The 26,127-nt window shown below is 34.3% G+C and overlaps 1 protein-coding gene across 1 annotated transcript in view; it reads left to right on the forward strand.

Annotated features, from left to right (window-relative positions):
• The first annotated feature begins 1,898 nt into the window (after positions 1 to 1,898).
• The window catches only part of LOC149780570 (uncharacterized), a 33,087-nt gene continuing 8,858 nt past the window's right edge, over positions 1,899 to 26,127 (forward strand). The window contains exons 1-8 of the mRNA XM_089937683.1: positions 1,899 to 2,003; positions 4,331 to 4,381; positions 6,994 to 7,073; positions 8,887 to 8,958; positions 17,360 to 17,543; positions 18,330 to 18,424; positions 22,505 to 22,571; positions 23,417 to 23,648. Of these exons, the coding sequence (XP_089793809.1) occupies positions 1,997 to 2,003; positions 4,331 to 4,381; positions 6,994 to 7,073; positions 8,887 to 8,958; positions 17,360 to 17,543; positions 18,330 to 18,424; positions 22,505 to 22,555 (540 nt within the window). The 5' untranslated portion in view covers positions 1,899 to 1,996 and the 3' untranslated portion in view covers positions 22,556 to 22,571; positions 23,417 to 23,648. The remainder of the gene's footprint in view (positions 2,004 to 4,330; positions 4,382 to 6,993; positions 7,074 to 8,886; positions 8,959 to 17,359; positions 17,544 to 18,329; positions 18,425 to 22,504; positions 22,572 to 23,416; positions 23,649 to 26,127) is intronic.

The raw sequence follows: 26,127 nt of genomic DNA on the forward strand, positions 1-26,127 counted from the left end.
TCAAAATTAGCATTGTGGATGCCTGTGATAATCATTTCAATGGCTGCAAGAACATGTTTGTTGTTCTCGTTTATGAGTTCTGGAGACACATGACCACTATCATTTCTCATGCACACCACGGACTCGTATACGGGCGATGCTGAACAGTTATCATGGCCAATAACCACCCAACATGGTGTCATCAGACCACGACATGTATACATTGCATTTCAAACTGTGATATTTGTACGGTCAGTTGTAGTCATCAGGAACCCTCCGAAGAAATTTTTCTTGACTTCACAGTCATGTCGCACGTTCACATCACAAGCCATGGTCGTATATGGGCCGAGACCAAAGGGTTGACATGGGTCGGCAGATTTTCCAGTAAGAATTCGTTGTCACAAATGTTTTACTTTTCGTTGGATCACCTGGACATGTAGAGAAAGTCCGTGGTCGACGTGCACTTTCATGCACGTGTAACTCAGCATCCCTTTCCCCTTACATAGTGGTGGAAGCGGATCTTCTAGACGGTCAAGATGACACAGTCGTCTACCGCTGTTTATTAAACTCTGCCGTTACAAACTCTGATGGACACCCCAATATAAGGAAATCTTATTGTTGAAGCACTGCATGCACTCGTGGGAAGCATAGCCTGTTTACCGACATTACTACGCTTATTTGCATTGACACTTTGAAACTACGCTTGAAACATGTACGAAATGTGTGTTGACATTTCGGTCACGCAGGTGGTGAACCCGACGTGACGCTGATTTGGATGTGATTAGGTTTGCAACCAAAGCGGATTTAGCCGAATTTGAAATCCGGGTTGCTGTTGGCGTTGAACTGGGCAAGCTCATGATTTTCCAAAATCAAACTGGAAAACAACTAGCATCCAACGTGGACAACAACGACGTTGTTATGAATCCGCGAATAGCCATCGCAAAATAACCTGGCTGAAATCACAGAGGATGAGGAAATTAGATACGCCGATGTGTCGATGAAATTTGTAAAACAAAATTACATAGATTTTCCGAGGCTGAGATGAAACAATGCAGGAATGTGAAAATTAACAAGCGATTATCTTATATCAAGGTCATGTCTAGCAAGACCTTATTATTAAAAATCTATACTGATGGTAGTCCACACACATAGTTCAAGATTGATTCATTTTTATTTGGTTCCTACAGTGTTTCAATGTCGCCGCTTGAGAAGTTGAAATGATCCATTTAGCAACGTCCGAAAGACATATATAGTCCTTAATTCCTAGTGTGATCTATTTAAGTTATTGTATAAAACACAGTTAGTAGCATTGAACAAAGAAATTCTACTCTTTGTAAGGTATTCTGAAAAAACATAATTAGTCATACATCCGTAGTGATTAAGTCATAGATATGCAGATCTGTCTCTCTGTCTGCCTGTCTACCATTTAATTATTTTCAACATATGTAAAGCTGTCTACGCTCGGGTGATGGTTGTACATGAAAATATTAACGCTACATTTGCAATATCATGCAATGATTAATGATAGCCTACACATTGCTTGTTTAGCTTCAGAATCGTCATTGCTACCTAAGGGTAGTCGATGCACTTCGTTCCATATTAACCTAGCAAAGATGTGTAAGACTGAGACCTAGACAGTTGTTTGTCCCTCTCTTTATGTTTCGGCCCTTGGTACGCCCTTCAACCTACAAGGTTCACGCTCCTTCCTTGCCCACTACACCCTCACCCACCTTAGAAGAAGTGTGAAAATTTTGTCCATTTTTGTTTTTCTTATCTACATGTGTATCGATAATGATGATATAGATAAGTGAACTGCCAATCCTAATAGTGTTCTTAAGTACAATACTGCCAAATGGCATAGCCCCTTTCCAGCTCACTGGATTAGACGATTAAAACAGCTGACCAATCTGTAACGAATGTCTTATCTGATGAAATGGAGTAACTTCCTTTTATTGGCAAAAATACTAGGACTTACACACTTCAGTACGAGCATTTGGATGCCTGAAACCGCCAAGCGATGAGCAGTAAGTGTGTTGTCATCAAACCAGTTTTAATCTTAACTGATTTTCATTTTATCCATATCACTTATAAATTTCAATGGTTAAAGTGAATCTGAAATGTTTCAATGATTCGAAAGGTCTCAAAGGAATGGTTATGTCACCTGAAGATCAGTACGTTATCATTTAGGTTAATTTAAGGTGTGATTGCAAACAGCCGTTCATATTTACAGATCAATGTGGTAGGTGATCATATAAAGCAAGTTTGTCATTTGCGTTTCTTACACTTTTGCGTTTCATAGTGTCAAGATCCAAAACACTTTCATTTAAATGATTAATGTATGCACACTGTCTGATATCCCTGGTCCAATGACTATTTCTTTTTCGAGCGTGATTTTTCAGTTTTACTGACAGACGCATGTGACCCTTTGGACTTTAATGGGGATGTAACGTTGAGGATATACAATTTGGTTTCAATTATGGCGCTCTCTATTTTAACAGGATCGTACTTTGGCCTCTAATGGCAATTTTATGTGCAGAGGTCACTCTGGGAACAAAATATCACTTGGAAGTAATTGTGAAAGTAGCTTAATAACGTCAGGGCGTTATGTTCCTTTACAATGATTTTAGAGTCTAACGGAAATGTAATAATATGGCCCCATAGCATTGTTTCTGGTAATGCGATGATATTCAAACGAGTTTAGAAAAATATGGGATCCATATTCTAAGAAGAAATGCACTGTTAAAATTACACTTCCTGATTAATACCAAAGTCCTATTATCTATTAACCCTACCCAGTACTATCTAATGCCACTACACTTACTCACCTACACGCCATGTTGACTGACAAGCGGTTATAGTTACATTAAATCATGTAAAATGCAAACGTTGGGTTTCTATGTTGCTTGCCTATATTTAACCAGCCAGAGTCAATGTTTCAGTTTTGTTACGATAGTGCTCAGACTGATTTCCGTGTAACTAATTTTACAGAGAGAGAGAGAGAGAGAGAGAGAGAGAGAGAGAGAGAGAGAGAGTAAAAAATGCAAAAGCTAGATTGCAAGAGATTGTGTGAGTGAGAGAGAAATTCGCCTGTTAGCGCTCTCTTACTTTCTCACACACAGAGTGGGCAACATCATCAACTGGTACAGTAACAACTTGGTCCAGGAAAATGGATTACGACAGCTACAGCTGATTTGAAATCTACAATTTGTGCAAATCACATCGGTCTTTTTCACTAAGTACATATATCTCATGGAAAGGAGATACTATTCACTACTTCGGAATTGAATAAATATCGAAGCCCGCCAATTTTAAATGTGTTAAAATAATTTATAAATAATTGTATAAAAAAAACCAAAAACCGAACGAGCACAACGTAAGGGTACTAAGGGTTTCTAATATATTCTATTGAATAATTATCGCAATGACATATTACAAAAAATACATCACAAAAGTCCATTTAACTTCGTTTGCACTTTCTTTTACTTTAGATTTCTTTCTCTTAAAAATTTCTTTACTGGCGTGAATTCTTTTGTGTCAATACAGACAATATTGTCTACACAACATTCAGCATTCGATCCTTGTAACCGCACATTATTGAATTGCGTGGTGTCCGCTGTAGTACCATATTCCTTATATTTTACAGGTGATTATGTAATGTTCTAAAGAAAATAACTACTTAATGCCTCCATATTGAAACATGTTTATAGGATCAATCAGGAAATGCAATGTTAAAAATGTCCATATCTTTAACATACTCTTTGTCTGGCCATTACTTAGTTATCTACAATCCGTTACCCAGTGATCTACTATCCAACACTCACACTGTACCACCAACACGCGACTGGTATGACCAACACCCAGTTAGTATTATACATTTATGTTTCCAAGTAATATCTCCACAATAGGGTCAGAGACTCATTCCAGTGCTGAATTCCTGTTTGAGTCCATAGGGCTCCATTTTGTTTCAGCCCGATAGTTCCCGCCGAACATACCTACATGTTACACCTTTTGTTCCATTTTCAATTCCCATAGACACCCATACCAGGATTCACATACACAACTTAACATAATATTCCTTCATATGTGTTGGTCGGTAAGTGTGTGATATATGTATGAGATATGTTGTATAAAATGTTGATTATATAGATTAATATATAAATATAAATTATTCGGTCATAACTACTGAATATATTAATATATGCTTTTAGAATCTTCAGTAAGTGCACAGTTGTGTAGGTTAATTTCTACCAATCAGTTAATGAAATTATCGATCGATCTATCGATCTATCTATATATCCAACGCTAATTGATAATGACCTAAATTACATGATTTTTCTTGATCAAATTTTAGGTACCGCAGCTATTTTTGCAGATTTAATCTGCGTATCAGTTTCAAGAGCTGGTAAGTGACAGGAATAATGCTAATTTCCTGTTTATTTGTTCTTTTTTGTTGCTATTTTGGAGCAACTTCTCTAGCAATTTTTGATAGAACTCCATGAAACTTGGCAAATGTTACGGACACCATCTGAATATGATCGTGTTGAAAAATAATGCTCCTTCCGCCATCTTTTGAGGGACGTTGCCGTTTAGACTCACGGTACATAGGTTTAACGTTTGAATTCTCATTATCTAATACTATATACAATGTTCTGCGCGGATTTAACCACATCAGCCGAGGCATTGCTTCATACATATGTATTTGAAACGTGTGTGTTCAATTAGGTGATAATTTCAGTAATGTTTATTCCAAAGTCAAGTAATTAAAAGGAATTGCATCAGTAAAACATTATATCTGTTTTTGTTATTTGCAAACAGGATAAGCTCTCAGAACATTTTTTTGGGAGTAAAATTGTACTTTTTATTATTAACCACTCATGGCCCTCCAAAACCTGCATAGATCATTTTTTTATGTTCCCATATTTTTAGACTGGTTCAAATTCTACCCTATAATTGTTACCGCGAGTCCTACTGACTTGCAGCTGAAAGCTGTGCATTACAGAATCTGCTAGTCTCACAGACTTCAGTTGATCGCCAGGAGAAACATGAACTGCTGTGATCATCATCCGAAGATGCGCATGTAGACTGTGCTCCTACTATTTGTGTAAGAGTTAGTTCCCTTTTTATCTTGGAGCCCCATGCCGCTTATGACAGAATCGTGTGAATGATACCAATGTGACAGGTTTCGGCTGACTGGCCTATGAAGGTTATCACTTGAGGATGCGTATTTCGAAACATAATTGTCCTTTCGCAATTTTAAATTGTCTTAATCGTTTTGGCTGCAGCTAAATACAGTTTACAGTTCAGATTGTCTTTTATTTGTTTAATGGATTGCAATGATATTGTCTAAAGATACTCGTCCTTACCAATGTTTGTGTTTCCGTGATGACATAAATGTGTGACGTAACTACTTTTGCAGTTTTGAGAAGACTAATGTGATATGTCATGATTATCTTCAGCAGATACGTATACTGACCAGTCATTGTCGTTGCACTAATGTCATAAGAATTAAACCTTATTTGACTATAAGTCTAGTCTTCAATATTAGGTAGGGTTGGGATGCAGGAGATGCGAGAGTATATTTACTTGACCAGTCACTTACTATTTCTCTCGTTTTATTTGCAATTTGTTAAAAATGTGCCCATGCTGAAGTCTGTTCATGTTGACTGCAAACCGACTGCTCAAAACATGATATAACATAAGAATATGTCAGTATATAAAGATATTGCGCACGCTGAATGTCTTGTAGACACATTAAGTCCATAGACATCCCCAACGCACACATATATTGTAATACTTGAACACAAATTACACAAAAAAACTGCTTTGTATCCGTCCTCATGACTGTATTAACAGGTAATATTGACCCACTGAGACTGAGTAGAGAATTGGTACATTTAAGCATTGTTCTTACCTTAGCAACTCGTCTTGCTTTTATAGACCCTGAATGACTATTTGGGTCGTCTCAAGCTGAATTTCATCTATGCATGGCATCTCTCTTTCTGTCTTTCTCTCAGCAACCTTTATTATTCTCCCATTTGATGTTTTTTTTTTATGAAAGTCGTTTTCAATAAATAATACAAACATATATGGTACACTTTTCTATCATCACCCCTTCTGTTTCCTACAGAGATAATGGATTCAACCACTATGAATATTAAGCAATACGTTCAGGACATAGCGTGTTGACTAGCTATAGCAAAGTAACAGTTTTAGTTAGCAGTATAACGACTAGAGTCATTTATAGTAGTAATTTCTAAAGCCGTATTCACTTTGTATATGAGAAGAAAGGAAGTATGCGCTTTGTAGTATACATATCTAATAAATATGTATTCCACCAATGCGACCCATTAGATTAACATCATATGATATTTAAATATGCATTCTTTGGTTCGTTTCCTCTTTCTTGTGATAAATTTATCACGTGTAATCTTATCTCAAGAATTACAATAAATAGCAAATGATAATTGATATTAATTTATTACCCATGATGCAGTATTGAATTTCTTGGGGTGGGTGGGTATTTTCACCATTATGATATTTTTTATTTTGTTGGTTTTTATTGTTGCGAAGGTGTCAAAATGTGCATGACGTTCGTTACGTGAAGTGACGTGACGACCTTCGCCATGGATAACACTAAATTCTCCTCCTTAAATACGATGGAAGCATGAACAACTATTTTGGTATGAGTGATTTAAACATGAAAGATTATTTTCGTATAAGTCTTTTCTTTGCAGAATATTTATTGTTGATACTGACTTCAAACGCGCAGACAACAACATGCCACACTTGCCACAAACATGGTAAGGAATATCTACAAATAACGAGGGAGTTGAGAATTGCCTCTGGCTATTCCTAAAATTCATTAAAAATTAGTCCTAGTCTGATGGTTGAATCCAGATGGCATTTACAGACATATACAGGTATATATGTTTATGATAACTATCTTACAAATCTTGTCGAGATAAGAAGTAGTTTCTTTTCTTGTTTAATTTGTATTTTTAATGACAATTTTAGCTGCCATCAGATGCCTCAGTTGTACTGCCGTTGCCAGACCACGTGATTGTGAATATGTTCAAGAATGCGGCGTTCATGAGGTATTGTACAAATCAGTTCTACTGTAACAGTAAATTTAGTTGAAACTCATTGCACTTGTTTTGACGCGTATGCAGATCAGTATAATAGCATCGCAATTTGTTTGAGGCCAGACGAATCTTATCTTGGTTGTTGAGAATTCTGAAAAGTAAAATGTTCATTCCTTCTACTACTACCACTTCCCAAAAGACAAGAACAAACATGCATTTGCCTAAATAAACATTTCCTCTTCTTCTTTCAAAGCTAATATTTTAATTTCTAATGGCAGGTTATGTTGAAATCAAACTGCACCAGACATACCATTTGAATTTCAGTACTGTATATTGGATGAATGAAAATATGTTTCTGCCTATAAATTTAATTAATTATTAGATTGATGACATCAGATATTATCTCAGTAGCACATAAAACTGCCACATTAGCCTTATGAATGTTACTCAGCAACGGCATTATTCCCACACATTGTTTCTAAACCACTTGGGATTTTTTGATCATTTCTGCTTGTCCACTCGTCCTTTTGTCGTGATATCTTCTCCAACAGTTTATAAAAGCATGTACGAAACCTGAAGGAATATTTCAAACATGTGGTAACGTGATGAGAGACCAGTATATTTTTGTTCTACCGAGGACTCAAGGAAGGGTTAGAAAGAGCAAAAAGTTCAACTGCTACCAAAATAAATTTGAACGACATTTTATTAATGTGAACGGACAATCAATGAACCAATTTATCAGACATCAAAGACGAATCAACATGTGCGACTAACATTCGTCCCCTGGTATATCCTTACCCAACTGGGACCTAGCCTTGGGTCATAACTTGGAAACACCGAAGAGATCTTTACAATATCACCATATCTAGACTTACTGTCCGTACAATGATGAATACACGCGTGTAGTTAATATATTGACTTCTTGGTCCATAGTCAATCTTAGCTATCGTAACTTGGAAACTTTGGAGACTTCCATGCTATAAACATATAAAATCTTATTATGTGTGAAAAGACCATCGCATATATGCAACTTAAATTGGTTCGCTTGTCAGTCCTCACATCCCACCTGAAGACACCATTTGATAATGGTTTGGCATCATTTGTACAAAGCTATGTTGTCTCTATACCACAATGTTTTGTATCAAATTTTGGTCGAATTCCATCTAGAGGTTGTGAACGGGTGCTTATTAAAACGGTTTTTCTATTGTTGGTAACACCTTCCATATTTGATAGCAGATCGGTATTATTTGTAGAAATTTTAAAGACTTTTTACAAAAATACTGTAAAATACTTCTATTCAGCTAAATTTTAGAAGGAGTTTTAATATTATTTTCTTTGTTAAGTGAATGCGGCAACATTTAATGTTGGATTGGTGTCATTCGTATTCGTTTAAAAGGCCCTTATGCTGTCTGCTGTTTAGCGCTTTTTAGGAAGAACTTGTTTAAATGATATGATACGTTTACTAGCCAGGTGAGTTTAAATAAAAACAAGAACATAAACAGTTAATATTTTTGTCAAGTGTCTAAACTAATAAAGTGGGTGCAAAGGGTTAGGTATGGTGACATGTGTTACACAAAAATAGTTTTCTAGTGTATGTATTCCTGTGATTGAATTGTTACATTGGATGCATGTGTGTATTACTGACATGTATGAAAATCGTGTTTATTGTTACTCGTGTTTATATTCTCTTATATAAATCTCGCGTTTTTTAGACTCCTACACGAGAGTTGTTGAATAATATATTATGCTATCTCTGGAAGGAGCCACTGGCAGATAACAAAAAGATCCTCTACTTATGGTACATATAATACTTTTTTTTTTACAGAAATGTTCCATAGAATTATTTCGAACAACCTCTGGCTACGATACATTCAATGTCGGTTGTATGGATATGTATGTAAGTATAATCTAAAACTAAACTGTCAAATGTCACGAAGGTTTACGTAGGGATTTAACTAATCTTGAGAACAATGATACGAATTGGAGTGGCCTATCCGGTCCGGTTCTTTGCTTTTCATTTTGGGTTTTTTATTTGGAGTTAATTGTTTTAGAGAATATCATAAGATAAATGATAAACAGGTTAAATTAAACCAAAATCGATTTTGAAATATTTCTAATGGATATTTGTTTTAGTTCCAAATGAACGCTGCTCTTGCGTATCCCGTGTTTTACGAGGTGGTTAGCTAGAATAATGCAACATATCAGAGATATAAAGGAGCTAGTATAAGTTCACCTCTAGATGAGTGAAAACGACAATGTCAAACATACTGCATGAGTTTAACTTGTGGTAGTTCTTTCCCTATTTCAAAATGACCTCAAGACAACAGTTTTGTCAATCAAGGGGTTCTTGAATAAAATAAACAAATAAATTTCCTATAAGAAAACTAACCACGTAACTACAATAAGCTAATCTCACACTTGAATTTTTGTATTGCCTTATACTTTTAAGCGATTTATAGTATTTCATGGTATGCAGTACAATCAGGATCTAAACACGCAATACACGTACTTATTCCTATCTCAGATTTACCATGGGATTCGAGATGTGAAAACACTAAAACTTAAAATTGAATAATACTTGGCCACTCATGGTTTTGTGTATCTCTAATAAAAAATAAAATCTACTCGCTTTGTTAGACTTTGAACAAATTAACAAACACTAATTTGAAACGTTATTAAATCCTTGAAAACTATATTACATTGAGGTCAGCATAATAGTTTCTCTTTAACATTTTTATTCAGTATGAAATGATGCAAAGGATTGTATTTAAGACAATTTTACTAGACAGACAGGCACTATTGAGATGCAGGAATACGACAAGTATAACAACAGATACATGTCAATGGTGACAGATGTTTTGTTGTTTTATTTTCAAACTGCTTGCGCCCTGAACTAATGAAACAAAATTGTGAATAATACATCTTCAAAGACCGAAAACGAGAAACGTTACATTTTAAGAGGGGTATTATCTTCCTGAAAGGAAAGTTGAAATGTAGTAGAAAAAGAAAACATTTCATGTCCGTCCATTTTACATAGATAAAACCAATCTATGCTTTGAATGTTGAACAAAACCATCATAACTAGAATATTAACTATTTCACTCGAAATGAATCCAGAAAATGGGTTGACCTTTTATCAAATATAATTCATGGCTACAATAACACGCATACTAGTTTCATTGCTATAACTCCGTTTGAAGAAAACAAGAACTACCTTTCTTAGGTAGTGTTGTTGGATGGAAGAAAAATGTACATATTTCCAGGGGCTCGATTAAACTGAGGCTAAACTGTGCCATTAATACCAATACAGAACAATATGAACTTGGAAAGGACAAAATAAAGACGACGTAAGAGTAAGTAATGTAGAATGACGATGTTTGCTTGGCACAGGCTCTTTTACTGTGTCATCTGATAATGATATCCGATACTTGAGGGTTCAAACGGCACATTACAATCAGTCATTATGGAAACATACTAATTTCGAAACGATAAACAATATTTTCCGCGAAAACGCTGAACACATCAACAAAGCAAAATCAAAACAAGTAATATTTACTATGCTAGTACCCCTTGCCAAAGCTGCATTATTTTACATTTTGAAAACATTTAAGTACCAATAACCCTATTCGATTTCCATTATGTTTCATAAATGGAAATAACCAAAGCCACTAAGCATCACATTTCAAATGTTATTCTTTGAATTGGCACCATTTACATAACCGCTTTATTCCCTTTCATGTTCTGCATTCAATAATCTTTTGTTGCATGTGGGATCTCTTTTGAATTTGATTCCTAACATTCTTCTTTTATGGTTCAAATTCTCTTACTAGTAAATCATAGTCTGAGGCTTGTCTATTTATTTAGATTTCTGTATCCTCTATTGCTTTTTTGTTGGCTTCATGCAGCAGTGTTCCAAATAATACGTAGGTTGTTATTCTGCTGTGTTTCTAAGTCAGTTTAACATTTACAGAAATTAGTTTACTACGCTAGAGGTAGGGACCCATCTGTCGTTTTGCGAAAACCTTATCTTTTAAGTTGTTGTTAAAATGAGATCACCACATCTGGTCATTCCGAGTTAAATTAGCTGCCACAATGTCTTAACCACCATGCTTGGCAAATTTTAAATTGATATTTTTCATGACTGTTCATTAGATAAAATACGTATGCCACCATTACCCTCTTTTACATCATTTTAATTAAAAAGACATGTTACGCTCTCTAACAATAATCTATGTGTAGCTAGCCTAATTACCAAACATTTTTGTCCTTCATGTTCTATGATAAAACGTCCAGAACCTAAGAAGTCAAGGACGTAGAGCCTAAACATTTCAACTGGGGTATCAGCATCATTTTTACGGAAAAAAGTGTCAAATTCTGTAAATACCTCATCACTCTTATCCAGTTTTCAAACTTTAAATGGCACATAATGGACATAGTTCAACTCGAAAAATAGGGATTATCGAGCAGAAAATAGCAATAAGAGTACAAACAAACATTTAAGAGTACAAATATGAATTAAACGCAACTCTTGCAAATGGAACGTGCAAGGAGATCCAAGAAAGAGCTGATAAAAATGAACGAAAAAGAAATCAAGAAGATACAGTCGATCGTTGTCAATTTTAGATCCGCTAGAATTTATAAGTCATTGTAAAATGTTACAACCGTCACCTTGACATCGCTGAGTTGCAGGTTTTTCCAATCAATAATATAGACAGTCGATAACATGAACTGATAGATGATAATATTATATCAAATGGCATGACATACTTCCTTGCACTTTTAAGTATCAATTGGGAGAAAACATGATTTCTTAAATTTTCTTTAAGATTCGGGTAGCACTCCCAAGACCATTTGATAAATATAAGAATGGAAACGTCGACCCAGTCATGCACATTTTAGAACATTTCATTGATATTTCGTAACCGACACTGAAATGAGTTAGTTGAAATAATGTATCCAATAACACCTTCATACTCAAAAGCGATTACCAACTTCACTTTGAGGGATGCATACAATATACCCAGTGTGGCAAGAATTGCTGTATTGGTATAGAGTTCAACTCGGTTGATGGATATTAGAAAACATTTACGTTTCTTTATTAGTTGCAATAGACTGTCTTTCAAAGACAAAATGCATGCGCCTCTTTGAAATAGTGTGTGTTCCATAGATGAAACCGAATGGTAGTAAACAGACAATTCAAACATGTAAGAAATATTAATTCAATCGCCATATTTATCGTTGAAATGTCCTGTTCCTTAGTGAGGCACGTTGTCACTTCAGTTCGTCATCCATTCGTCCTGTGTGATAGATGAATGGCATTTTTTCTGTCAAGAAATGAGATGAATTGATCATCCTGTTAAGTTTTATAGAGATTGTACCAAAAGAGTAAAGCTGACAGCATTCGTATTAGAACATAACGCAGCAGTCTCTTTTGAGTGCAGGGCACAAAAACTCCCACCTTTGTAAGGAGAGATGAAACATGACCTATACGACACATGACATTGGTTGAGAATCTAATCAAGAGTTTCTTGCTCTGTTTTTGCCGCAAGTCTTTTGTAAGAAAACTTTAAGCGAACTCTATTCCATCTGACTCTATTCCAGCTGACTCCATTCCAGCTGACTCCATCCTTTGAGCCCACTTTCTGTGTTCATGACGCGTAATCCTATCTTCTTCTAAGATCTATTCAATTTACACTACAAGTTCGGGAATAGTCTTGGGAACAATCAAATTATTCAAGATTTTTGCCTCACTTGAGCTTCCTGCCTTCTGTTGATAACGCCATAAATCAAGAATACTGAAAACCCCTTTCATGCAATAGCAGCCAGCTTAAGAGAAATGTTAAACCACATTAATCAATTAATTAAACAAGCAAGAAACTAATCAATCTAAGTTTCATCATTTAGGTAATTCACAACCTTCATCTGTTGAACCGTCCCTCAACCATGAACTAGATTCATCAGATCATCATTGTAATCACCATCGACATGATGTCTGCTTGTAGTAGCAACCGTAAATATCTGGTGTCGCTTAGCTTTGGTCCCTCATCGTCAGAATGAAGAGGGTTGTTTTAGTGTGCCTAAATATGTCGTCTGTGCCTAGTTTCCACATAGATAGTGCATTTTTGTCAACGGACTGTTTTGCTTTTTTAACAATGGCATCACATTGCTTTTCTCATCAAGTATATCTGAATCTACATTTTTCGCTCCCGTACAGAAAGAAAAAGATTCTTTATCGATTGGACACTCACAATATGAAAGTATTGCCTTTTTGGAGAATCAAGATGCTTGAGCCAAAATGCAAGCAGTGTAATTGGATATATTGTAAAAGCACAAAAACGTCCTTTAGTGAGGAGCCTTAGACAGCATAAAATATTTTAAGTGATTTCAGATTTGTACAGGTTAGTGTTACTATATAATTAGAGACATTTCGATATTGAAAACGTCATGAGTGGTAAAAGATGCATTCGTCGAAGACTTTGCAAAACACAACACGACAATTATGCATAGCGAATAAATAAATGCTGATTACTTTGTAGTTCATGCATTTACGTTTTAACCTCAATTCTTATAGTTGTTGTTACAACGGAAGTAGCTACGTATCATGATTGTAAGTCTCATAGGAAAATTGGATTAATTTTTAAAATCTCATAATGGTGAAATTAGCCACCGTGGATAATTTAATTTTTTTTTCATACCTTTATACTCCTTCCCAGGAAGCATTTTATTGTTTTATATGTTTATCAGGCATTCATGTACCAAGCGCTTGACCAATAATGAGCTTCCTATCTGTTGTTTAGGATTAGTAAATCAAACGATGTGTATTGAATTGATGTTTTTTCAGATTAAGTGAAGTTTAAAGTTATCCAAATGTAGTCAATATAAGTTACATCAGATAGGTTCACTGTCATGACCGATGTAATGTTTGTCTCAGTTCATGTAAAGGTTTGTTTTCTGATCGGTTTGATATCCTGTGTTTTCATCATTCTGCTAGCTATGTCAGTTGCATTCTTTACTTGTTTAGTTTTGGATTTTTTAAAAACCATATTTTCACATTTTCTTGTTTACTGCTTTTACATATAGGCAAATGTCGAATGAAAATAAAATATCACGCAGCAGTTACATCCCTTTCCACTGTTGTTGCTCGTGGCATGTCGTTTAAGATGTCCAGAAGCTCGTCATTTAACATGGATATTAGAGAAACTGCAAAACTAATTTAATCCATTGTCACAATTAACTGCCCAATAGTATAAGTTCCTTCACCACTAGGTCGTCAATACTATTTGAACAGAAGTAACATAAGAAATCTGTAGCTTAACACGTTAACATTTTGGTTAATAAAGTAGCGTATATTTTATTCTAAGATAAATACCAATAACAAATACCCCTAACACGTATAAGCTGGCTCTTTCATAAATATATTAATGAATGAGAAGACACTAAATGTTCTCATGTTATATCCTACAGCACCAATAGCAAACGTTGTTATTTTATGCGCACGACTAAGACTATGTTCGCTATTCGTCTTAAGTTGAGTTTGCAAAATATTCACTGGATTATAAATAATTTTGTCAAATACACCGAAGACTAGATTGTGTTTGAAATAAATACAAGAAAACGTGAAACTGTTTGAATTGAGTGGAGGCCAGTAAGACAACATTTTCAGGTTTTACATTAAGCACAGCAATTAGATTGAAAGCTGCAGTGAGTATTTTGTATGTTCGTTTCTATGGACTTTGGTGCCACATTGATTGGACCTTGTTGTGAAAGTTCTAAAAGAAAGACTTCCATGCAATTCGGTGTTCAAATATTATCAAACAGTAACATCGCAATCAATATGTTGAGCACTGCCGACGAAGTAAAAGAATAAAATGATCAGTGAGTAAGAAATCAAGCACGGCAAATTTAATGTGATCCTCAGCAAATATTACAGGTACAGAAATATAGAAAGTACAATCAGGAAACAACAATTCGGTACGACACATCAAAGGTGAAAATGTTTAGAAGGAAATGAGTGAGCAAGTGATATTAGAGAAACTTGCAAGAATGGATAAAAGTTGAAAACAAAATGTTAAAGTATAGTATGTCTAGGTGTTGTCCAATAAAACATTTTATAGAGACATTGCGCAGTATCTGCAAAGCAGAATAGGAAGGTAGATTACTTTCCACTTTCTCTCTGAGAAAGAAATCTATTTTACTCAAACAGTCTCTAACAGAAATATTACACTTTCAACCTCATTACAGAGGATATATTTTGAAGCTGGATATTAAACAATTGCTGATGAACTCAATATAAATATGTTCTGGTACATTGACAAATTCAAGAACTATTTTAGGGAATGATGGCTTTGACAAATGTACAGGAACAGTGTGAAAGATGGAATTACTGCAAATGGTGACAACGAAGAAATTGTTGTTGATGAGTGAATGAAGCGCAACATAAAAATTGGAATCATTCAGAGTAATAATTACACAGAACACTTTACTGCTGATTCAACATCAAGGAATTAAAATACATTGCATTATGTATATGTTTGTTATTCAATTTTGGGGGGTTAGAGTCTTTACTTCTGCACATTCCTTCCCGTGTCGAGTTTGCGTGATATAATATTATTGGGCACTAAAAACAGTTTCAGAGTGGTATAATTGTTTAATTGAGATATGGAAGATCTTAATTATGTACAAATATGGTACAATGATTTTCACTGTATCTCTGCAATATGTTTTTATCTTGCAAATTCAATTATATGAACATCTTTAAGAGGTTATATACATATGGTTTCTATATAAGCGTTACGACAGATACAGAGGGACAGATGTCACTATTCGGTCAAATAATTATCAGCAATTTAAACCTCAGTTGCTGCACTATAAATAGATGTGATCCTGCTGTAAAAATATTAAAATGTGGAGTGAAGGAGTCTATATATATATATATATATATATATATATATATATATATATATATATATATATATATATATATATATATATATATATATATATATATAACAAGTTTCACTATGTACCAAATATTTCTCTTGACATGCAAAATCTGTGCTACAAAACATGTTCGCATGGTGATTTTATAAATCGAATGAATAACCGCTAGAATCACATTTGCAACAATGTTTACACAAATTAAATATTCTTTAATTCTTTTTTTGAATTTGTATAACCATTATTTAATAATAATAATAATAGTAATAATAATAATAATAATAATAATAATAATAAACATATACATAAACATATACATAAACATATACATAAAGATCTCAGCAGCCGTATTATTAATAATTAGTAGAATTATCTATTATAATGCATCCGAGAACAATGCTATCATAACATATATGCTTTGCTACTAATTCCAAATAATAACTTTGCCAGGATATAAATATATTTTGATACCTAATGCAATATCCAGTCTAAGATCTAGCTGATTTGCGCTAAGCATGCAATCCATTCTTTGTTCTGAGCTTTGAAGAAAGTCGGAATAATTTCGTTTTTGTACAATTAACAGCTAGTCACAAATTCATCCCAGCTTTGATTACTATGATAAATTTCCTTGTTTTAAGATCCCTCAACTGCAGTTTAAACATATAAAAGCAAAATGGTTGAAGCAGCCAAGGTCAATTTACACTACTACGTAGGAGAATGTATCCTAAAGTTACATGGTCATTATTGAATAATTGGCTGCATTATTCCGATTGATTAACAATTAAGTTCAGCAAGTGAGAAAACTGTCTTATATTTAACCGGCACGTATAAAAACGTAAAACGAATCTTAAAACGGAGAAAAGTATTTTTTCCTGCAAAGTTTCTTTTAAAACCTGCAGCGTTTTCTAACTAACATGACTCTCTGGAAAATTGTGAACACTCTCTCAGTGAAGACTCCTAAACGAAGGTAAATGTCTGTCTTATGATGTGACTGATAAAATAAAATATATTTAAAATCACAATAAATTAGTGACACGAACACAACTAATACTGTTGTACAATGGTAGGCATCAAACATACCAAAAGAATGTATTGGAAAAAAGAAATAAAATCAGAAAAATGTACTATCAAGTCGCTGTCAGTCTTAAGCCATTCCGTATTTATATAAAGAATTATTTTGTTTTAGTAAATATAATACTGATATAATATAAAAAAAATAATGTTACTTACAGTGAATTATGTATCGCCTATTAATTATTAGTATCACGTTTTGTGAAACGTTCAATGCTTAAGTTATTTACAAGTAATCTTCAACTCACAGTCATTCACTATTGATGGTAATATTGAAAAATGTGCTCCAGAAATGTACAGTTCATGGGAACAAAAGAACTGTACTTAACGCCACTGCCCTGCAGGAGATTGAGCAAAAGGACAAATTTGGCGCAGTTCCGGAAGTGCAATGGGATCCGACTAGTAATGACGTTTTACGGTGTGCTGAGTGCTGTGATACGGAACTGTGTAATGTTAAGGGATGCGGCGTAGAAGGTGATGACTGTTTAGTACTATCATATTTAAGTAGGTGAAGTAAGTATGTCAAATTCTGACTTTATCTTAACAGGATGAATTGCTTCATAGATTTTATAAAACTCTTCTCGCCATTTCCACTGGCTTGGTAGGAAAATGCTTCCTGCCAACTTAGCGAGTCAATACAGAGATGTTGCAGTTTGCGGGGGTGGGGGTCGAGTATGTTTGGGCTAAGGCTAATATTATATTTTGTTAAACGTGTCAAATATAATCTATTTTTGAAAAATACAATTTGTTTTGGGCAAAAAAGGAAAATGTAATTGAAGGGTTTGCATCTATTCCATAAGAAGTCGAATCTTAGACTGACTTCAGATTCCCACCCAATATCTTTAATTAAGGGAGCACCAATTTTGATTGACAAGGTGTAACGTAAGTAAGACGTTTAATCTTCTATACTTTATCATGAGTCTCAATCTCGAAAAATACTTTAAACCTTCGTGGTAGCTTAGAATTTTCGAGGCACATCTTAATGCAGGTATAACAGAAAGTGTCGTCAAATCTCAAATTAGCATTGACCACAAGGAATTGCATGAGCTGTGTAGAAAATTGTGTAGAGATGACTTTCAATGACATATTCTTTATAGCTTTCATCATAAACTGCTGTTTTATTCAACACTGACCCGTTGTGTCTATGTATATATATATATATATATATATATATATATATATATATATATATATATATATATATATATATATATATATATAATAAGGTAACCACTGCTATTCTAATGGCGATTTTCATAGGTTTCCCGCAGGACATTGGACCAATATGTTACGGATGCGAACAAGAGCGTAATCCACACACATGCAACAAGATTGTACTTTGTGGTAGAGACGAAGTAAGCAAGTATCTTCTTGAGCAAACATTTAGTTTTTTGTCTGATATATTACTGTATTAAGTTATATATAATATGCAACGCAAAGTTGCAGTATTACCACCTGTCGCACGAACACGAGCGTATGTAATAATTACGGTCGGTATAGCAACACAAGGTAAAAGTATTTGGCTATCTATGCAAACAAACACTAGAGGTCGGTATAGACATATATGGGTCTGTATAATTTTCTATGACAATTTAACATATTGAGAAGGTACAGCAATGAACATGACTTGAACATATTGAGAAGGTAGAGCAAACAACGTGACTTGAACATGGCGGATCTTTACAAGCCAATATCCAACCTTACAATCAAATACCCTTTTTGTACTACCGAACACATGTCGTTACAATCAAAGACCCTTTCCAGCAAACTAATATTTGTAGAGGGTACGATATTTCATGTTAAGATATCTAATTCTTATGTAATTTTACAATCAGATTCGTACAAAACAATGTCATGGGCGAATATGATATATTGAAGGACAGCTATACTCAATGACTTTTCCACAAAACTCCGTAACTTGGATAGGATATATTTTGTAGTGCGATGAGTCTAGCCAAATGGAAAAAAAAAATTAAATCAAGTATATCATGCGATTTGTTCTTGCGATATTTCCGAAATTGTTTTACAACTTTCGAGTTTAATACTTTTTTCAAGTTTTCAAAATTTATAGCTGCGTGTTTATAAGTCGTGTCCTTTTATTTCTTGCTGAGATGCTGAGATTCACACATACACATTTTTTGAGTTCCTTAAATATAACCTTTCAAACATTTTCAGTTAGAGTTCATCACGCATCATTGGTTTTCACAATGATAAAGTAAGTATTTTTTTTTTTGGGGGGGGGTATTGAAGAGACAAAGGAATGTTATCACAAAAACATATTTAGTTACAGTATGTTTGATATAGCAACAGCCTTCTTAATCGAGCGCATTTCTAACACCACCTGCACATACAACAATTCTGACGTGGTACATAATTTAAATTAAACAGTATAAATGTTTTCAACTAATGGTCTACACACGCACTAATATTGCTACTGAAATGATACCCTAAATTTAAAATTAAGCATTTAGTTTTTCACACGTTACCAATTCTATAACGCACACTATTTTGTACACAAAACAAGCACCAACTATAATATTATTTGCTACAATAGCAGATTTGAACCTGTCATGTTCACTTTGTCGGCTATGCAACTATTCTGTTCATTTGACAGCTATAACATTGTCGACTACTACTAATACGATATGAATATGCAAAGCTGTAGTATGCACGTAAGAAACATCAATTAATTTCTAGAACTGTGATGTACACAAAATAAATATGACTGTTTGAAAATACATCATTCGGTTACGGACTTGAAACTATGATGAACATGAAATTATGATACCTAGTCGTTCATACAACGAACATGAATTTGCCCTTTTGTACTGTAATAGGGCGTAACACGTGGAATGATCAGATATAACATATTTATTCAAGTTTGCCGATGAACCAGCCTAAGCATGATGCGTTAACATCCACATCCCCCAGTCTCACAGCCGGATCGCAGATGACTTCACACAGCGAAAGCCACAGGTTTCAACTAATATTACTGTATCAATCCCGGAAAATTCTGCTATGAATATAAACAACTGAACGATGTAATACATTACTAAGAAATGCTTATCCTGTATTGGTAATCACCCCTATGCATGACGTGTGAGACACAAGGAAAACATCCGACTAAACATTCAAACTATTCAAATGGAATTAATCGTAATCAAGTTCACATTTGAATCTGTCGAAAACAAATATGAATAGATGGGATTATAACAAAAATCAAGAATCATTATCATCATTTGTAAATACAACATGCATAATTCAAAACACCTCGTCAACTGAGATAAAACTACAGGACTAACATGAAAGAGATTATATTAAATCTGATAGAATGGTGATACATGAAGTGGTCATTTAGGAAATATTATGATTTGTCTAATGTAAAACAAAATCTATTTGATCTAGCGAGCACATGAAAAAATAAGAGAAGAACGTATGCAAATAATACATAATTCCAGAGCTGAAGGGCAGCCACTGTGTACCGTAACTATACCGAAAAAATATAATGCTAAATATTGGTACTTGGCGAAAATCAAAAACGGAAAACATGAGAAAGGTAAGTTCCTACATCCGGCACTTTGGCATGTGCCGCTGTAAATCAATTAACGAAGAGAATAAAACTATACAGGTCCTATATAAGTATATAAGTAAAACATGCCTTGGGTAATGATGTAGCTAGCAATACTATAATTACATTAAATTGCAAAAAGTTGCAAATTTATGCACACAATTCCGTGAATTAGATATTGCATCAGAGTAATTCTAATTAAGCGTGGACTGCCAGATTAGTAAAAATGTATGCTTTATCTTGAACTATCGACCTTCATTGTATGTGCATTACTGCTAAAGTTATATCGATGACAAATCATGGATTGATAAGATATCAAATAAACTATCAGTAGAGAATTATGTAGTGGAATCACTGCGTAAACAAGTCGTCAACCTGACAAGCTATTGTCCTACAATCAATAAATAATTATGCAGGGGATTAGAGTTGTTGGAGTGTATGTAGTTCATAGGTTATCTGACTATAAAATATCATACTCCATAGACCTTTTGTTGCAGAAGTGTGCTAGATTGTTAGCTCGCGTTGGTCCTTAAGTATGTATGTTCGTCTGTAAGAATAGGTGTTAATTATCCTAGCATGCAATATCGTATCCCCTACAAATATAGGTTTGAAACAGTGGTTTCTGAATGAACGTATGTTTGATTGTAAAACAGATTGACGAAACATAATAAGGGGTGTGACAGTTTAGGGATGTGAGTAGTTTCTGGGTTGACGAGTGTTTTGTTGTAAAATAGACCGACGAAAAATAATAAGGGGTGTGACAGTTTAGGGATGTGAGTAGTTTCTGGGTTGACGAGTGTTTTATTGTAAAATAGACCGACGAAAAATAATAAGGGGTGTGACAGTTTAGGGATGTGAGTAGTTTCTTAGTTGACGAGTGTTTTATTGTAAAATAGACCGACGAAAAATAATAAGGGGTGTGACAGTTTAGGGATGTGAGTAGTTTCTGGGTTGACGAGTGTTTTATTGTAAAATAGACCGACGAAAAATAATAAGGGGTGTGACAGTTTAGGGATGTGAGTAGTTTCTGGGTTGACGAGTGTTTTATTGTAAAATAGACCGACGAAAAATAATAAGCTGTGTTACAGTTTAAGGATGTGTGTTAGTCTGTGAAGTGAGTATCTGTCATTTTGTATGCATTTGTCCTTTCCTTTTTGTATTGGTCTATTAATGTTAAGTTTCTATACAACCTTATAAAGCCAAATTATGATTGGTTCCCAGAGAGGACTAGAGTGAGGCATAATGCTAGATTCCCATAAAGGGCCATGGCATCCCTTCATGTGAAATACCTGTACAGACCCAAAATTTTACAATTGCTTGGATAGTTAGATCGATCTTTGCATTTTAAACATTTATAGATAACTATAGTGATATTCGCAATGTCGATTTCCATAGGTGGCCATACAGATCCTACATGGCAATACAGATTGTACGACTAAGAGATATACTAAAACAAATATATTAAACGAAAGATAGCGAAAGCTGCGTCTACATGTAACTTCAAAAATACACAAAAAGGTATTCGATTTCAGAAGAGAACATTTGAACTGTCTGGGAGATTTATACTTGCATATCGGTCTATATCTCTTTTCTCACAACAAAAGTGGATGCAGCAATGTAAAAATGTGTTTCTCTTTCTTGATACAAATACTTTCTTATTTAGGGATTGAAAGAATATAATACAATCTTTGTTTGGGAACTGAAGGAATATAATACAATGACGTTTAACAAGTGTTAATAATTTCTCATGATACATGTATATTTACAAATTGTATCATGAAAGGTTATAACTCTTACAGAATATAAAATTAGGTTCTATTTCCAATGTAAATATTACCGTGCTTGTTTGCGTATGTTGTCCTTCTAGGCGTGTCACCTTTCGTCGAAGATAATTGGAGTCGATGTAGTTTACAAGTGACTGTATACGGAGACAAGTAAGTTTTTTTCTCCTATTTCAGCGTGTATATGTGTGTGTGTGAGTTGGATTTTTAACACATATTTAACATTTTTCAGTCATATCGCTACTATGTCTGCAGTGTGGCAGTTTATAGTGATGTCTAGCACTGGGACATCGTGCCGGGGACAAGTAGCATGATGTCCTACCCAGTCACATTATCCTCACACCAGACCAACTAGTCCTAACACTAACCTATTAATGCTGAGCGCCTAGCAAGGTAGTTGTTAGTATCGTTTGTAGAAGTCTTTGGTATGACTCGGCCGGGGTTCGAACCAGCGACCTACAGCATCCGAGGCGGGCTTTCAGCGTGTCTGTCAGATGTACAATTACTATGTATATATTAAGAGTATTACTATTTCTTTATTCGTTTCGTTTAATCCTTGACCAGAAGTGGAATTCGCATTTACAGACAGATTATATTAAACTTAATACTCAGAGTCGACCTTACAAATGCTTATTCATTTCAATGACAGCTATATTCCGACTACCTGATATTCCACATATGTGCTATGTGTTTGTTTCCTTTATGAAAGCTGGTTATACCTCTAATCAACAGCTGCATGGTCTCAAAACGTGTCGCCATTACTATCTCTCTCTCTCTCTCTTTACATATATATATATATATATATATATATATATATATATATATATATATATATATAGAGAGAGAGAGAGAGAGAGAGAGAGAGAGAGAGAGACGGACAGACATACAGACAGACAGACAGAGAAAGTACCATAGGAACATTTTATTTATACATGCCGCACTTTCATACCATGCTTTTCCAATGGGTTTTGCTGTAACATTGCCTTCTGTATCAAAAGCATTGCCAGGAAGAAGGCGTTCTTGATACAGGGTCTAATATTCTGATTGGTCGAGGCCTAAATGATGCTGATATGACGAGCGAATTGAAAAGGTCGGTATTCTGTGAAACATGCTGCACAGCAAACCTCTGTAACCTGGACATTTGTTCTTCATTGGATCATCCAGCCATCCCATTTCCTCCTTGGACTCATCCACCCACCACACTTCCGCCAACAACAATAGCAGCATCTGGTATGTACGGCTACCATATTGTCCCGCTGTTTTAGCCTCATTGTGACTTTTAAAATGACAATTTCTGTCTAAACCGGTGATTAAGTACATATTATTATTATTAGTAATGTTATTATTATTATTATTATTATTATTAATATTAGTAGTAGTAGTAGTAGTAGTAATAGTAGAAGTAGTATATTATTTCTTTCTGCTTGTCCGTATTTCTTATTTCTTTATCTTTCTCTCCTTGAATTACTCGTTTTAACTGATCATCACCATCATCTTCTATTCTCTTCTTCCACGTCATTTTTGCTTTCACGTCAACCAGTCTTCTATACTACCATGATCTTCAACGTGTGCATATTTAACCCAATAGTACAATGTTTCATTACATCATGAAATTCTTTCTAGTTATAATGATGTATGTACCTAAAACATTTATTAATTGCTACATTAAATGATATATTATTAATATTTGACATTTTATCCGTTCTGCATACTATTCTTAAGAATTTTGGGCATATTAAACGACACTTTAAGTCTTTTTATAAAGAAAGATATTGTATGCACCATCAAATAGTTCCCGAGCAAACACGTTTTTAGGCATGTATTTATTTTATTGCTTCCTTTATTTCTTTCTTTCTTTTTTCTTCTACATTTTCCCTCTTGAAGACTTTATATTATGCTTCAAAAACTTACCATATTAGGAACCGTTTAGTTAATGATACTGATTTAAAGACAACTGAGAGATTAGTATGCTAGTTTTATCTTTTTCCTACCAAAGACAGCTTTTCCTCTACTTGTAAACTCTTTAATAACTTAGCTCAACTCTTTGTCATGACTGGATGTTTAATTTAAATGATTTTGCTATCCCATTTTAGATTATATCCAGAAATGTTCTCTCGTTTTGTTTTATAATGCATTGATGAAACCTGCAAAGGTTCACAACACGATCAGAAGATAATAGAAGACTATATTGTCACTTATGATTTGACATTTTAAAAAAATATGCGTGTAAATACATGTATGTTCCGAGGTCTAGAGCCTTGCTCTCTTGTCTGTTGCTTGCTCTATGGGTATGTCAGGGAAAACCAGCAGAATGTAGAAAAAACTGCATCCATTGTTTTACACTGTATTCTTGAGTTACAGTAAGTTATAACTACGATATGAATCCCCCAGCTGTTCTAGAATAAACCCCTGACTTGTAACAGTATGTTGGACTTGACCTTGTCCAAAACTGAGTTCATTTCTGTTTGACCTGAATTGTATTTATTCAGTAATTATAGGTTACTGCATTTGTATGGGACAATATGAACGAGTTTTCCGGATGGAATACTGCACGACCTTGGGAGTGCAGTATATCCATTCGACAAAACGAGTTCATATTGCCCCATACAAATGAAGTAACGAGTTCATATTGTCCCATACAAATGAAGTAACCTTTTTAATATATGCTCATTTTCTTAGTCTAATGCTTAATTATATTAACAAAATACATTACCAGAAACAAAGTAACCGAACGTATGCCGTACTCCAAACTAAATACACAAATACAAATTCATTATTACATAACAACAACATTATTACTGCGTACATAACTCCGCCCAGATAAATTTGAACTTAGCCGAGCGCTCGGCATAACTTTCGAAAGAAAATGGCGGTCCAGTTAAAATTGAAATTTGGAGACATATTGGGAATGAATGCGCATTACAACAACTTTTCCATTTGATCTAGAATGAATAGATTATGGTATTTCTGTCGATTCTGCGAAATTTCGTGATTATGGACTGCATTTATCTGTGCCAATTCTACATGAAATACATCGGATTGAAACAGGGAGGGAGAAGCGTGTTGACAGCTGCAAGTGTGTTTCTGTTCTATCATTGAATGTTTGTAATCATAATGTGGGAAACTATGACATCTTTTAATTGTAATTATCAAAAAGACGCTATGGAGTCTAATGTTTATTTCATTTTTAGTGCAGTAAGGAAGATGTAATTGCACTTGGAATATAGTCGAAATTAGAATATAATTTCGACATTTGTAATAAAGCTTGAGAACAAATGACATATCTCACGTAATTCGGATTTGCAGAACTAAGAAAGTACTAAGTGCTTTACTTCATTCAGAAACAAATTTAATCTACCAAAACGTAAAGCTCCAACTACGCGAGTGTAATTATTTGTTTACGAATAATAAGTGCTAGCGTCTGCGTCAATTGTTTGCTTACAATAGAAAGTAGTTCTTTTATGAGTGCAATATGAAGTTGCTCGCGAGTTCAGTATCGTAAAATATTCTGACAATGCAAAGTTAACGGAGAAAAAAATAAGCATATAATAAACTACTAATAACTACTAATACATAGCTAAATTACTTTCTATGCGTATGGATTTAAAGTCATTATTATTGTTATTAATTATTATTATTATTATTATTATTATTATTATTATTATTATTATTATTATTATAAGTAAATGTGTTTATTTGGGTATAGGTC

Source organism: Sinohyriopsis cumingii, chromosome 16 (assembly GCF_028554795.1).
Source record: "Sinohyriopsis cumingii isolate HCF-2022 chromosome 16, ASM2855479v2, whole genome shotgun sequence".
In the NCBI taxonomy this organism is placed as follows: domain Eukaryota; kingdom Metazoa; phylum Mollusca; class Bivalvia; order Unionida; family Unionidae; genus Sinohyriopsis; species Sinohyriopsis cumingii.